The sequence below is a fragment of the Salmo trutta genome, chromosome 12 (genome assembly GCF_901001165.1).
Source record: "Salmo trutta chromosome 12, fSalTru1.1, whole genome shotgun sequence".
NCBI classification, from domain to species: Eukaryota; Metazoa; Chordata; class Actinopteri; order Salmoniformes; family Salmonidae; genus Salmo; species Salmo trutta.
In genome coordinates, this window is record NC_042968.1 from 24,440,513 (window position 1) to 24,455,512 (window position 15,000).

General features: G+C 40.9%; 1 protein-coding gene across 1 annotated transcript in view; it reads right to left on the reverse strand.

Moving 5' to 3' along the window:
* The window catches only part of LOC115203229 (homeobox protein aristaless-like 4), a 31,799-nt gene extending 18,876 nt beyond the window's left edge, over nucleotides 1-12,923 (reverse strand). The window contains exon 1 of the mRNA XM_029767703.1: nucleotides 12,243-12,923. Coding sequence (XP_029623563.1) covers nucleotides 12,243-12,588 — 346 coding nt within the window. The 5' untranslated portion in view covers nucleotides 12,589-12,923. The remainder of the gene's footprint in view (nucleotides 1-12,242) is intronic.
* Nucleotides 12,924-15,000: the final 2,077 nt, after the last annotated feature.

The following is a 15,000-nucleotide window of genomic DNA, read 5'->3' on the forward strand; positions in this document are numbered from 1 at the left end:
AAACTCATTTAGACTGTGTTTACAGTATTATATAGCACTAGCACGAGGACCAAATGACTCTTGCAGCACGTTGTTCTTTGAAAGCTCCATGGCCAGCTGGTTCCAGGTCTGGACTCTGGTTCATGGTGTGGTTAGGAGTGTATGTGTAAGCTGTGTGACTCCCAGAACACTCCCTCCATACTGCTGCTCATAAATCATGGAAACAGACACCCTGTCAGGCAGTAATTGCAGAATAATAGAAAATTACAGGTTTTCACGTCTCTCTCTCTCTCTCTCTCTCTCTCTGGTTGGGGTTGGAGTCAGGTCTTACGCTGGGGGAACTCAGGTCTTTAACACAGACACGTGGGCCGGGCGTGGTCTGTGGTGCGGCTGCAAGCTGAAGCTCACTTAGTAACACGACCAAACTAACCCGGCAACAAGAGTGTCAGTGGCAATTTGCTGGACAGTAATTTGTAGCGAGGGGAAACACACACAGCAGCCTAGCCGTGAAACCTCAGTCAGCCTACTGATCATAAATTCCCATGATGCTGTCTGTGCCAGTGTGCCGTTCGTTCATTATTCCACTGCCAATCCTCTGTGCCCTTACTGCCCTCCCTGCCCTCCCTGCCAGTGGATCATTAAACTCTCTCCGTTACGGCTTCTATTGAGGGGTCTGTTTGGGGTCCTGGGAAGGCAATGTGTTGTCATACTCACTCATATGAACTGCAAACCCTCCCCCTTGGGCTCTAGGCTGTTCAAGGGGGTATAGAATATGGTTTGGTTTCCAAGCCAAACCTCACATCTGCTTCTCAACCCCTCTGCTTGGTGACGTCCCCTCTGGCTAGGTCTAGTGGTGAGTCCAGGCACTACGCTCCCCTCTGTTTAGCTTAGCTCTAAGAGACAGGGAATTATTTTAGGGAGCCCAGAGTTGGGATGTGCTCATTTCTTATCTGAGGCTGGGGTAAAGCCTTGTCAAGTTAGAGCCAGGGGGTGTAGGTGTGCATGTGAGCTTCTGGTGTGCGTACTGCTTTCAACACAGCAGGGCAGCATGCCCTCCGGCCCTCCACACAGAGCCTTGTTGGGTAATGTGCTGCAAGGTGAGGGGACCTGATAGCTCATCTGAGGATACACACACCCCCGGTCCCCCGCCCTACACACCTTTCAAGGACTTGGGTAAAGGGAGCCGCATAACAGTCAATGACACCATGAGAAATATAAGCCTTGTGCTGTAGGATTTGTTTACTGCAGGGGCCACACTTAGGGAAAGCTCCACTTCCTACCATAACATCGTAATTTAGTTGTTCACTTATACCAATCACTGTTGCACTGTTATGTTTCACCCATCTGATTCTCAAAACCTCCAACTCCCATTCTGTCTGTTATTGTCATACTGTTAGTTAGAGCTTTTCCCTCAGAGTTGGATATGAGGAAAAAGATTACGTCTGGTGTTGGTAAATAATTGTGAGGGTCTGATTTGAGCCGTCTCAGCAGCATGCTCACTCTCTCTGGCTGTGTCAGTTTGCCTTCCCCGGGCTGCTGCCAAGCACCCTGGTCACTGTGGCCTGTCAGGCAGGCAGGCAGCATCGACCGGGGCCCGAGCCCTGGCCAGGGGTATAATGGCTCCCACATTGCCTGCTGCCTGCCCAGGACTGACACATCCTGTTAAGCCTGAGACGAGCGAGCTCAATGCATTTACCAAAACGTAATCATTTCTAGTTATTCCCTCATCATATGCCCTGCACTGATGGTCCCAACAAGGCAAGGCTGTCAGGCTGTTTGAAATCAAGGGCTCTCTGCAGCTGATCAAAGACTCTTGTTTATGCCCTGTGTCATTGATGGTTTTTGGCAGGGGCAGGGTACTGTGACAATCTCCCGCTTGTTATCCGTGCGCTGGGCCGTGGCTGCGAGGCAAGGCATTCTCCACTGCCCAAAGTGAACAGCAGTGGGCCCTTCCAGGGGCTGGGCCATATGGATGAGGAACATGAGAAAGTCTTACTGCAAATAATGTCAGTCAGGATCCCATGCAGTTGAGGGAGCCCTGAGTGAACATAGCCATTAAAGGCTAATGTTGAATTGTTTCTTCCTGTTAACAGAGTTGGGTTAGTAAAAGATGGATAGAAGGAGATATGCCTGTAGCAAGAAGCCCACTGAGAGTAATTGGCATGGAGAGGTCCTTCTGAAATCGCAGAGGCAATATTTTCTCCAACTCTCCTATGGAGGTAAAGAGCTTATCAGCCATCACTAAAAGTAGTCATCATTAAAGTATTTCAGAAATACAGTATCATCAAATCAAATCAAATTGTATTTGTCACATACACATGTTTAGCAGATGTTATTGCGGATGTAGCGAAATGCTTGTGTTTCTAGCTCCAACAATTCACAATACACACAATACACACAACCTAAAGTAAAATAATGGAATTAAGGAATGTATGAATATTAGGATGAGCAATGTCAGAGTGGCATTCCTCTCTACATTTCATGATCACTGATTGGGGAGGCAGACATTTCCATTTAGCATCATGGTGGATTTTCCTGAAGATAACTGATACTCAGACACTTTCACCTTAGCTGATCGGATTAACAATCATATTTGGGCTTAGTGAAAGTATGATATGTTATATACTATATAAAGCAAAGACACTTCTGTCTCTAAGCCAGGATATGTTCTGACATGCTGCTGTAATTTATCAGTGGTTACAGTTAACCCCCCTCTCATTTTCACCTTTCACCTGTTATACAGATCTAGATCTCAGCATCCCTGATACAACACTTGGAAGCAAGTAGACAATAAACTCCTCAGTCCCTTCTGCTAAAACCTCATAGAATGCGTGTTTCTCATTTAGAGGAATCTGCTCTACAACAGTGTTCACTGATTTTTTATTTTTTACTTTGGATCCAAGATTCCACATCAGTTCCAATTACAGCTCTCTGACGGAGAGAGGCACGTCTGGAGCCCATTGTTCTTTGTCTGCCCCAACCCTGTTAGGGATCTGACATACCAAGTCTGCAGTGACTGTACAACTGCTGTGATCTAAAATTGAAATAGCTTCCATGTTCCTTTCCAGTATTATAACTGCTGTTTTATGCTATTTGTATGTTTGTTTAAAGTAAGAAATAATGAGATGTGATACAGAACTGTGGCTGTGTCCAAGTACAAGGTAGTTCAGAACTGAAATCGTCATATTATTCTTTACAATGTCAAGGAAACAGAATACTCTACTAAATCAGTCCAGGTCTGACCAAGTTGAAACCAAGAGGGTCTGAAAGCAGAGTTCATCAGTGGGTGAGAGAGACGAGGGGTGAGGTTAAACCAGAGAACTAATTGGCAGTTTAACCCTAACAGTATTCACACCTGCCTGCAGAGCAACACAGGGTCTTGTAAACCCCTTTTAATAGCGTCTACATTTCCCCACAAAAAAAATGTCTTCAAATGTAATTTATATTTTGCACTCTAAGTATTTTAAAAAGTTGTGTGCACAGAAAATGTCAAAATAAGAAAAATATGGTTACGTTAGAGTAATAGATATGATCATCATAGCAGCTATGCTATGAGGGGTAAATGACTATAGTTCTTACCCTTGGATATCCGTGCTGGACCCCTTAAAGTTAGCAAGGGTCAGACCTTCACCGGGGACAGACGTTAAGTCGCTGTCGAAAACGAGAGGGGCACATCAAAGTGTAATTTAACTGGCAGTAAAGCGACAGGGCGCCTCCCCAGCCTCTTTATTGAAAATGATGGCTAGGGTCAGCTCACAGCATTTAAAAGAAACACTATAAATTAGACACCCTGCGGTGACTGAGAACGATTAATGGCAAAATATTCCCAAACCCGAAGAAATATCCCTAAATATTAGAAAACATAAATAAAAGAGGAAGTGTGTGTAGTCTAGGCTTGATAGATCCCTGTTTTGACTGGACCCAGGGAGAAGAGGAAATTTGTATAAGCTGTTTTCTCTGCTAAGCATTTATTTGTAACTCTAATTTGGTTTGTTTTCCCTTCTTAAAATATGGATTGAATCGTAATGGGAAGCTTTGTGCTCTGAAGTCCCGCCAACTCTGTGAATTCCTCTCTTCCTGCCCGTTCCACTGGCTGTGAGGCTGTTGCATAAAGACAGACACACTAACTAACACAGGTAGTGGATGCAGAGACTGACTGGTGTGTTGAGATGTAAACTTTCTTATGCCTACGTCATGACGAATGAAAAGGGATGTGAGAGACATTGATCCATTTTACTGCAACCTGTGAGTGTGTCACCACAAGACATTAGAATGGGGAGAGCCTTATTAGCAAGCCCTCTGCCTACACGGCCATTAGCAAAACCAGAGCTAATCGCCTACCCAAAGGCAGATGGAGTCGAGTCTCAGCAGTTCTTATAAACCAGTCCTTCTTAAACGATCTTGTTCCTGGTCAGGAGCACCATGACACCACTACGAATAGCACCGCAGTATGAGCAGGCTATGGTGTCAATTGCAGTCATTGAAACAGTTCAAGGTTAGCCTAAGCTGGTGCTCACTAGGCCCATGCCTTTCTCATATCCCTGCTTCCCTCTCATATGCCTGACGCCATAAACAAAACCTCAGCTAACGGATGAGAAAGTTCCATAAGTACCTCTCTGACTAGCTTATAGCTACAGTAGTTTGGGAGCATCTGATAGGTAAGCGTCCACTTTGAAGTCAAATACTGAGAGGGATGATTCATCCCGTCAGGCTGCTGTGAAGTGCGCACGCTGCGCCAAAAAACAACTGCTATGGGAGCGTATCCATAAAGCCTGAGACACTGATAAATCACCCCTCTCTCTTCAATGTTCTTTATCTGTCTGAGAGTCTCTCTCAGGCCCTAGAGCATGGCAGGATCTCCACTAGCCTGAGACTGGGCTAGTGTCTACTCAGTGCCTTTTCCACAGTTTGGCTGCTCTAAAACAAGACAGTGTTAGACAATTACACATAAGATGAAGGAACAAAGCTCTATTTGTCTTTCTGAAACCAACTTATTAGCATATCTGGAAACACTTTCCCCTGCTCTTATACGCATGTAAATACACAGTAATAACTGTAACAACACTGTATGTTGTGTTGGAGATATAATACCCAGTGTAATGCAAAGTTCATACAAAATAATATTTGACTGCGTATGCTGTGGTTTTAACCAGTACTGTGCTGAAATGACTAAAAGAAAGAAAGACTTCATGTTCCAACAGATTTGAGGTTATTTGAATCAGTGCAGAGGGAGACCCCCTGAGAAGGGAAGGCTTCTTAATGTGAGATCCTCTCAGTTTATCTAACAGTTGACGTTATGTTCCCTCCTTTCCCAGTGAGGTCTGAATCTCTCGGGTGATGTTAAAAACCACAATGAAGCAAACATACATTTTATGAGTGCATGGGAATGCCATAATAAAAGACAGGTTGGTCACTGTCCTCTTATCATAATGTGGATTCCACTTCTGACAATAGCATTGTTATACTGAAGTAAATACAATGTGGAAAGAGCACTAGATTGTCCTTGGTGGTCCAAATTGTTAATCACTTGTAACTAAACAAAAATTATCCTCTGCTTGTTAAATAATCAGCTCCCATGTGAACTTACATAGTACTCTGTCATTAGGAAACACCATGTGAAATAATGTGATTCAATGGGTAGTTTATAGAAAAAAGCAACATGCTTATAATTTCAGTTTTTGTGATGGGTGCCACTGTCCAGTGCTAACTTGCTAACTTTTTACTGTACTATAATGTCTGAGAAAATGTATACGCAGTAGGTGATATTACAGACTAATCTTGTGGGATATTCTTTGTGCTGGACGCCTGATCAGTAAGCATCCTCTGAGGGCCTCAACTATGGAGGGTTTAGTTACACAGCAGAGGATCTGACTGCCGGACTGAGAGAAGGCCTGGAGTACGAGGTTCAATGTAGCCCTGTCGCACTCCGGCCGGCAGTGGAGCTTAATGTAAATTGCTGTGCCAAAATACAAGTTAACTGGTAAAATGATCCTAGGTCCTTGTCACCTCTAGTCATGTCAGCAACCTGCTGAAGTGTGTCCTGGTTCTCCAGGCTTCGCAGCACTTCCATGGCTGGTTTCTATCACCCGCTGCTCATATCAATCAGCACAGACGGACAGAAAGAAAGGCTCAAATGGTTGTGCTGTACTAAAGACGGTAGAGAGAGAAAGGGCAGCAGATGGGGTGTTGGTGGCTTCAGTCTAGATTGAAAGGATCTCACAGGACAGTTTATTCACACCTCCGATATCCTCCCTCTCTTTGAGTGAAAACATGATATTTTAACCACAACTATATACCAAATGCTTGTAATGTTACAACAAAGAACCTTCCTCTCTCCGTCTATAGCTCACCAATAGTTCATTGGAAAAGCTCTTGGAAATTTGAAGTAAATTGTGATCTTGACTACAAATGTTGCGAAAACATAATGTACGTTTCTGTTTGGATTCTTTTGGGTTTTAGATCAATTCTCTCTGAAGAACTTTGGAGTACGGCTCTTCTAAAAAGGGCAGGAAACCAGAGTTAAAGGTCTCTGTATCCTGTCCTCGGGGAAGACGGTCAAGCACCATAAGAGGAAAACTCCTGTTACTTCAAGAAACATATAAAGAGATTGATGTTCCTAGTTTGGAGGCTACATTCTCAGTGGGTATTCTGACCCCTCTTGACACTGTAGAGAAGCCAAGGATAGCTATCTCTGACAATGTGCATTGTTTGTGTGTGTCAAACCAAGTCAAGAAACAATCTATTATTCCATCTTATTCTATTCTACTATATATTTTAATGTAAAAAAACACAATCCCCCAATTTAAAGGCCACCTGTTGTTGTCAGATTTTATCAGGTTGAATTTTGTCCACTCTCACTGAGATGTTTAGAGCCAGGCCCTAAATATCCTACTACCTGGAGGAGAAGAGTGGTTTATGGAGCCTGGAGTCCAGTGGAGTTACAGGCTTGTATCATTGCATGTAGACCCGGCTAGGAAAGGGACTGCTCTCCCCTACTGCTAATGCACAGACCTTGTATATGTTGTCCCTGAAGTAGCATACTATTGGTCCGGAGCTGCTGGATCTGAGTGAACCTCAATGTAACTGGACTGATGGGCCATAGAAAGTGTCCCATCGTTTCATCTTAAGAGGTTTGAATGGAGGAATGGTTGAAACCATGCCATGTGTTAGCCTATACTGTTTTGGAGCAACAGTTTTTACTATAATTCAATGGTGGAATAGGAAACCTGTAGGAAAATCTAAAGGGTTCAAGCTGTCATTTACAATTTGGTTGTCGAAACATTACATTTCACTTTGCCTCATTTCTTAGTTGCAGGTACAAAGTATTTGTTTCCTTCCTCTTACAGTACGTAAAGATGTGCAAGCACAGTACAGAATGTTAACGTCCACAAAATCATTCCCTGATCCTTTCAATCACTTGCAACCCACCCCATAACCAGATATTGTATTGGTGACATGTTGTGTATTTGTGTTTGTATTTGTATTTGTGTGCGGCACTTAGCAAGGTTACACAATCCAGTCACCTCTTGGACACGCAAGGACTGCCTGTGCTTACTGGGGGCTGGCCTTTGAAAGTATGAAAATAACTGGGGGAAGTGCTGATGTACATCTGAGTCACATTAATGGTGGAGGTCTCCTGTAGTGCTGAGACTTTCCTGCCTGCTCTTTAACGCTCGCTCTATCTGAGGAGTCAGTCATACCTGTGGTCAGGCAAGGCTGCTGCAACGGTCACGGCCACTGTAAAAACGTGCATGGTCTACCCAGCCAGGGTCCTTCTGTGATACCATAGAACAGGGTTTCCCAAACTTGGTCCTGGGCCTCCCCTGGGAGCACGTTTTGGTTTTTTGTCCTATCACTACACAGCTGATTCAAATAACCAAAGCTTTATGATGACTTGGTTATTTGAATCAACTGTGTAGTGATAGGACAAAAACAATACGGGCTCCCAGAGGGGGGCCTAGGACCAAGTTTGGGAAACCCTGCCATAGAACATCACATTTTACTGGGCCCTTTGTTTTGACAGGTCATATAACAATTTTGAGTGGTCTTATCATGGAAAGTAAATAGTCTTACATTGTTGAATTCCAATGTGTCATCTGTTGTAAAATATTAGATATGTCCTTCAGTGTAAACTTTCTTTTTTAGTGGCTCACTTATTGCTTTAATAAGATATATTAGGACGGCATCATTAGGCTAAGTATTATTTATAGCTTTTTGTTTGAGATTAACTGCAGAAATCATTTTCTTTACATCTACCGAGTGTGCGACGTTGTGTAGACTACAGGCCACCGGCAAGTTCAGCTGAACGCAAAAAGAAACAAACTCACTTGAAATCTCCCGAAAACAGCGCTGGTATTATGTTCAAAGGTCCCCGCGGTGTCTAATGGGAAATATTGTAAAGACTGTGACTCCAGGAATTTCAGCCTAGCTGCTTAAGCCTGATTGAAGTAATAACTCACGAAGTCCCCGTTGAATTTCCTGCCATGACATATACCTGTGGTCGAAACTAATAAGGCTTCCTATACCAGGTTTAGGGTCTTTAAAACGTGACCCTAAATAAGATCTCGTGATTGACTATGTGATCTCGTAGGTTTATAAAACATCAAAACTCTTCCCCGGACACAAACGCATTCCATTACAAATATGACCCCGAGTTGATAAGAAAGCGTGACAATCAATGTGTTTGGTTTTTTAGTATAGGCCTATGTGATTCAAACGCACTTTCACATCGATCATTCAAATTTCAGTCCGTGTCTATACGTTTTCATTAGTTGACTTTGTATATGCCGAGCATATTCGTAATTCTTTACAATTTATGTGCAGGCCTGCTCTTTTCAGCGCTATATTACGCACGCCTCTCCTGTGAGTCATTACGTACCAAATGTTAAGCAAGGCCATAACACAGGATTGGAAATTAAATATATGAAAAACGGAATATTATGTTTAATTTGAATAACTTGTAGGCTTACGGTTATAGGCATACCACGTTTGGGTTCAGGTTTGGATCAGCGTATTTACTAATTTATTTCAGGTGAATATTTTCTTGTTCAGAATTATCTAAATATTGGAAGCTATATAATGACTACAAATAGGCAACTTGTCGCTTTTTGAATAATTAAGATGTGCATACGGTAAATGACTTCTGATTTATCATAATATGCTCATATGGTTAACTATTGTTTAGCTATTATTAATATTATTGTTATTATTATTATTATTATTATTATTATCAGTAGTAGTAGTATTCCCATAGATTCCCAGCAGTGATCGATCAGTCTCATACTCTTGACAAAGCAAGTGTCTGGTGTTCGTGTGTTGTTGTCTAAAGTTATTTGATTAAACCAAAGAGATTCGATAACATCTGCACAGCAGACCATCATTAAATCTTATATTGATGGCTACGCTATGTTACGTCACCCGTTTCAACTAATTATGTAGCGAGGAAAAGACTGATTGGTTTATGTGCTTTCATTAGGGTTTACAGAAATCCTAGTCTGGCAGGTTAGTGGCATGTTTTCAGTGCCCAGCCCTCCTCCGTAACTCAGCTGTAAATACTTAATTATGTAATAATAATAATATTATTACTGTTATGATGATGATGATGATGATGATGATGATAGTCTAGTCATCAACAATAATATCATCTTTATCCTCATTAATATCATCCTGACCCTCATCATGGTAGCCATTAGCCAACAGTAAGAACAGCATGGCAAAGTTTAACTAAAGTTTCTTCATGTGCACTTTTTCTCACGTTGGCCCGCTAGACCAGACACTTGATCAATGTCTTCTCTTTGACAGCAGTGATTCAGTGCTTTCGCTTTCATATTGACATCTCAACTCGTTATATCCTCTTTGGTTGTGTCCCCATTTTCTCATTTTCACGAAGGACAGGACTCCTGTCGTTTTCACTAGATATTCATTAGAATATCTGTAATAGTGAATCATTAACAGGTTTGGTGAAGCCTGTACTTTCGTTTAATCGAAAGTTGGTATATTGATGAAAATGGTTAACTATTCTAATTTAATTCTATAATTTCAGTAATCTGGCATTTGCTTTTCATTTGGATGTTGTTTGTGTTAGCAGCACTGTCCAGTGTCCATACGTTCACTGTGCATGCATCTTTAGTGTCGGTTTTGTTTTTCTATTTATTGATCCGGAAAAACGGAAAACGGATGTTATTGTTTTGTTATAAGTCAGATGTAATGGGTATACATTTAAATGTTCTAAATTACACAGATGGATGGAAAAATACTTAAGTTTCCCTCACAGAGCGCTTGGTTGATTTTCGAGCATGATTATTTAAGAATTATTGAAATGGGTGGTTTTTACTTATTCTTGCGCTACATTAAAGTTAATGTTACCTATAGCGTTCAATAAACTATCATGTGGTTCGATAAAACATTTGAAGAATGTGCGTTTAAATTAAGGAACGTTGGACATCGTTGATCTAAATGTAGCCTAAACCAAAGACAGAATTGGGTCAAATTGAATGAACATGTTTTAGAAATTAGGTAACTACTCAAACATTAATAGCAATTGGTTTATAGAGACTTCGAAACGTGAGACTGTCATAATTATTTGGCAGAAAGTCTAAGGCATATTTTGCCTCTATTATAATTTTAGCACTGCTTTAGTCTTGTTCAAGTAAACCATTTTCTTGAGGATTCATGGCCTACGTATCGAATATCATCTGGCTTTGGTCACTGACTTCTCAACCATAAACAACAAATGAGTCACGTTTGAAATTTGTAATAACTCCTAAAAAATGCTTAGCACTTGTAGCCACTCTCCTGAGAGAGGTTCCAGAAAGCTTTTACCGCGGTATTTGATGCTTCCCTCCAGTTCATCATCTGAGAAGCCGCTGTATGTCCGTGGGTTTTCATCTCACCCACAAGTTGCTCGCAGATGGTAAGAGAAAGCACTAGATTTTGCGGTATTTGTGTTAAATTTATAGCATGGGCGGATTTTTCCTGCGCTCAAGATGTGCCCTTTGTTAGACCTCTGCAGAATATCTTCAACATAAAGATATAGTTCGATAAATCAGTAGAGGGTATTATTTCTTATTAAGAATTGCATGTCGGTATTTTTTACATTACATATTCATTTAATGCATCGCAACTGTGGATTTCCAGTTGCAAAGTTAAAGTTTGTATTTCATTGTAAAATAAACAAATATTGCTTAAGAACTTGTGATCCGTTATATTTTATTGTATGGTCATACAAACATCTATAAGGTCACCAATACCCAAGTCACGATAACGCAACGTTTCTGCAGAGTGCACGTAGGCTATTGTAGGCTAGAGGCCTTTACAGTGTTATTTTGTCAGTTCAGAAAATCAGGCTGTTTGATCAGCAATATTTTAGTTACAATCTTCAATTCACCATAGGCTATCAGTTTGGGCAATATTTTCTACAAGAATCGGATTATCTTTACCTTGATATTATATAGGTGCCGAAACGTGTGTGTGTGAGTGGGTGTAGGTATGTGTGTATGTCATCGATGGATTCTTAACATTTGCAAACTCCTCCAACATTTATTGCTCATGAGACAATACTGAGTAAGTAGCCTATAGATTTAAAGAGACTAGGGATAATAATATTGGTCCGCTGATAAACTATTTCCCATATTAAAGTGAATTCGACGCTCGGTAATTTTTCATGCTTGAAAACGTGTTAATTCAATTGTCCGATTCAGATTCAATATTAAGGATTGTAATGCAGATTATCGCATTAAATATAGCCTAATTTAATCCAATCGCCAAAGGGAAAACGTGATAGTCGGGAAGGTTATGCCTCTTCGTAATTGTGTTACAGGGGATAGTTGTGGCCGTAATATTGGTAGTAAGTTGTGAAGTCCATCACATTGAGTTTGTAAAGACTCATGCATTGACAAATGTTCATATGCGATTAGTGATATTATCCTAACATCCGGAATGATAGCAGACGTGATTACTTCACCCATTTCTTTGATTTTATCATCGGTTCTGGTTATTGGAAGGAATTTCTCAACGTACAGGAAACTGTTTACGAGTCATGTGGAGACATGCATAACGTTCCCAACTTTAAGAAGAAAATACGCAAAACATCCCTCGTAATTGGAGGCATAGTCAGTCAAGTGAACAGGTATTTACACCGAGCAGTGTATACAGAACACAAGCAAAATTTCGGTTGTCATTTGATATCTTTTTTCCATAAGAGTAAACGATATGGGACACGGGACATCTCCGTTCGTTCCAAACAGAACTGTGGTTTTACTCACCATAGCAGGGATTGAGCGCTCCGTTGTGTCCGCTTTCTTGGTGCAGTTTGCCTCCGTCGGGGGGGGTTTTGCAAGAAGACCTCTGCATGAAGAGGTGGTATTTGTTAAAGGTGCCTTCCCCAGCGGTGGCATCCAATGACTGACACTCCTGTTGGAATGGGCTCCGAGACTTTTCTCCGTAAGCCTGACCTTTGTTTGGCAGGAAAGTGGGGCTGTATTTGGTGTCACTCGCTTGGAATGTCCTAAACGGGTTCGTCGGATGATCCCTACCTTGCGGTGGAGAGGGGCTATAATATGAATCCATGGATGTCATATCGCAGTATGAGACGCACGTCTCGGCGTTCATGCCTAAAAAAAGTTACTGGGAGAAAAAGACGACCAAACTTTTTTCCTTCTTTCCGTTTTGGAAAGGGAAGCAAACATATACCCTCACTCTCTCTCCCTCTTCCACATACGGATGAACACACACATACACACTGTCACGCACACACACATACACTGGCGCCGCAGCTGTGTTTGGTTATAAAACGATTCAGATGTTTTCCAGGAACCACTCGCTGACCAAAAGCTAAAAACTCCCCGTAAGCTTTAGAGGAGTAACAAAAATGCGTCTTTCTTCAGAAGATGCAACCCAGATCTCCCCGATATACACTAGAGCGGTGCGGACTTTAAGTCAAGACCTCTCCGGAGTGATTATGTTGATAAAATGAATGGGTGATGTCAGACCTTTCCTCAGAAGAAAAAAACGTTTTTTTTTTTTTAAATATGTGGGGGGACTTAACACATGACATTAATGTAATTAGGGTATGAATATATAACTAAGTGAAGGGCAACAGCGAGAGCGCAATTTTATGGTTGATTCGCAATGGTTAGTCAAGAGGAGACTTCTTCCAGACAACTGGGATCTCGACACATACAGGACAATATAGCCTATCTATTTTTCATGCGTATTGTGTGATTTGTGACACGGATTTCTATTCATTTGTGTCAGAGGGGAGGGGGGTAATGTGTTTTGAGCAGAATTACATTTTATTTTTCTGGAAACCATATCACTCAGAAAATATTTTCTATCGTTAAAGATGAGTTAGCCTATATTCAGAATATCTACAACTTTATACTTATATCCCGTTGATCTAAGTTTTTTTGACTTTTTGAAATGAATATTTTTCCTCATGTCATCAACTGATTGGTGATCAATCACGTTGCACTTATAATTGATCCCCGTGTCAAACCCTTCGCCTCTTGATGTGATTCATTTGATGTGAATGATATATTGTACGTTCTTAATAGCATTTAATATCGCCGGGTTCAAGCTTTAATGCAAATGATTTACCTTAAGCCTATAGCACGAGTTCCTCAATTAGACACGTTTGCAAAGGTTGAATGAGTCCCGTCGATAAATGAACCACACTGATATAATCACGTCTAATTCAACAACATCATACTATGTGGGCCTAAAGACTTATGGGCTCAAAATTATTATCCAATCATTTCAGTGAAATTAGTCCAATAATAATTGGAGATATTTCTATATTACAACGATTATTGCAAACTCAGCAACAAGCACATCACTGAAATGTTAAAACGTAGTGGTAGGAGTCATCGTGTTTTCTATTGCCACTTACTTCAATATTTTAATAACAGATTAGGACTATGTTAATGAGCTCATGGGACTTTGGGACATTTATTTGTCACGTGCAGGAAAAAAACATTTTTGAGTTACTTTTTTCACTGAAATCTCCAATTTTGTGGGATATTGCTCAGCAAATTAAATATTTTAATTGAATTGGTGAAGAACATGCTTGGCTACTATAGACACTGTATTTAGCATTGGACATATGGCTATTAGGCTACAATCTTATTACAGGGAGTTGCTGTGTAAAGCCCCTCTGGTGAAAAATATTCCGCGTAAAATATCTCTGCAGTAGGCTATCTGCAACAACATGGTTCTTTGATCACTGAATGTTCACGGTGTAGTTCATGGGTAATGAGCTTGGAAACGAGACTGACACCCTCCTAAAACCTACAAGTGAAGTGGTGATGACAGGGTAGTGGGACATAATTAGGCTACATTAAAATGCGATGTCATCAATTAAGCAGATTTAGCACAATCTCACACTCATAGTTTATGTAAAAATATTGCATGAGTGGGCTGAAATCGAGTCAAACTTGTAATTAGGATGAGTGTCTAATTTAATGTTTAATTAAGTGTATCAAACGCAATATTAAAAACATAATTAGCCTACTATGAAACGTTTCCCAAAAACGTAGCAAAGGCCTAGTCAAAGGCAGCCTCCATCGTGTGCCTTTTGCTACAGATCACTTTCAGACGACAGTAAAGGCCTACATGCTTTTTAGATGCTACAAAACGAATGTTCATTAAAATAATGTGGCGATAGAGATTTCCATGAACACTATTGGACATGGCTACATGGTGATATTACAGGAAACGGACTTGAGCATTCAAGCACTTAAATAATGAACTGGTATTATTTACTACCCAGGGAAACGTAATCAACCCAGCAAAACGAAGTTCAATACAGGCTGCATTAAAGTGGCCTTGTTAATGTAACCACACGCTGTAGTACACATTAGGCCTACACGGTGTACCTGTTTTATCTATGCAGTTCGTGGTGATTGGTTTGGTGATTCCTTTGATTGTTAAGTTAAATTGAAAATTAAGTAATTGTAAATTAGGCTAGTCTTTATATTAGTCTTTATATTTTTTCCTTTATCGCAAGTTTAGGCCAATCTTACC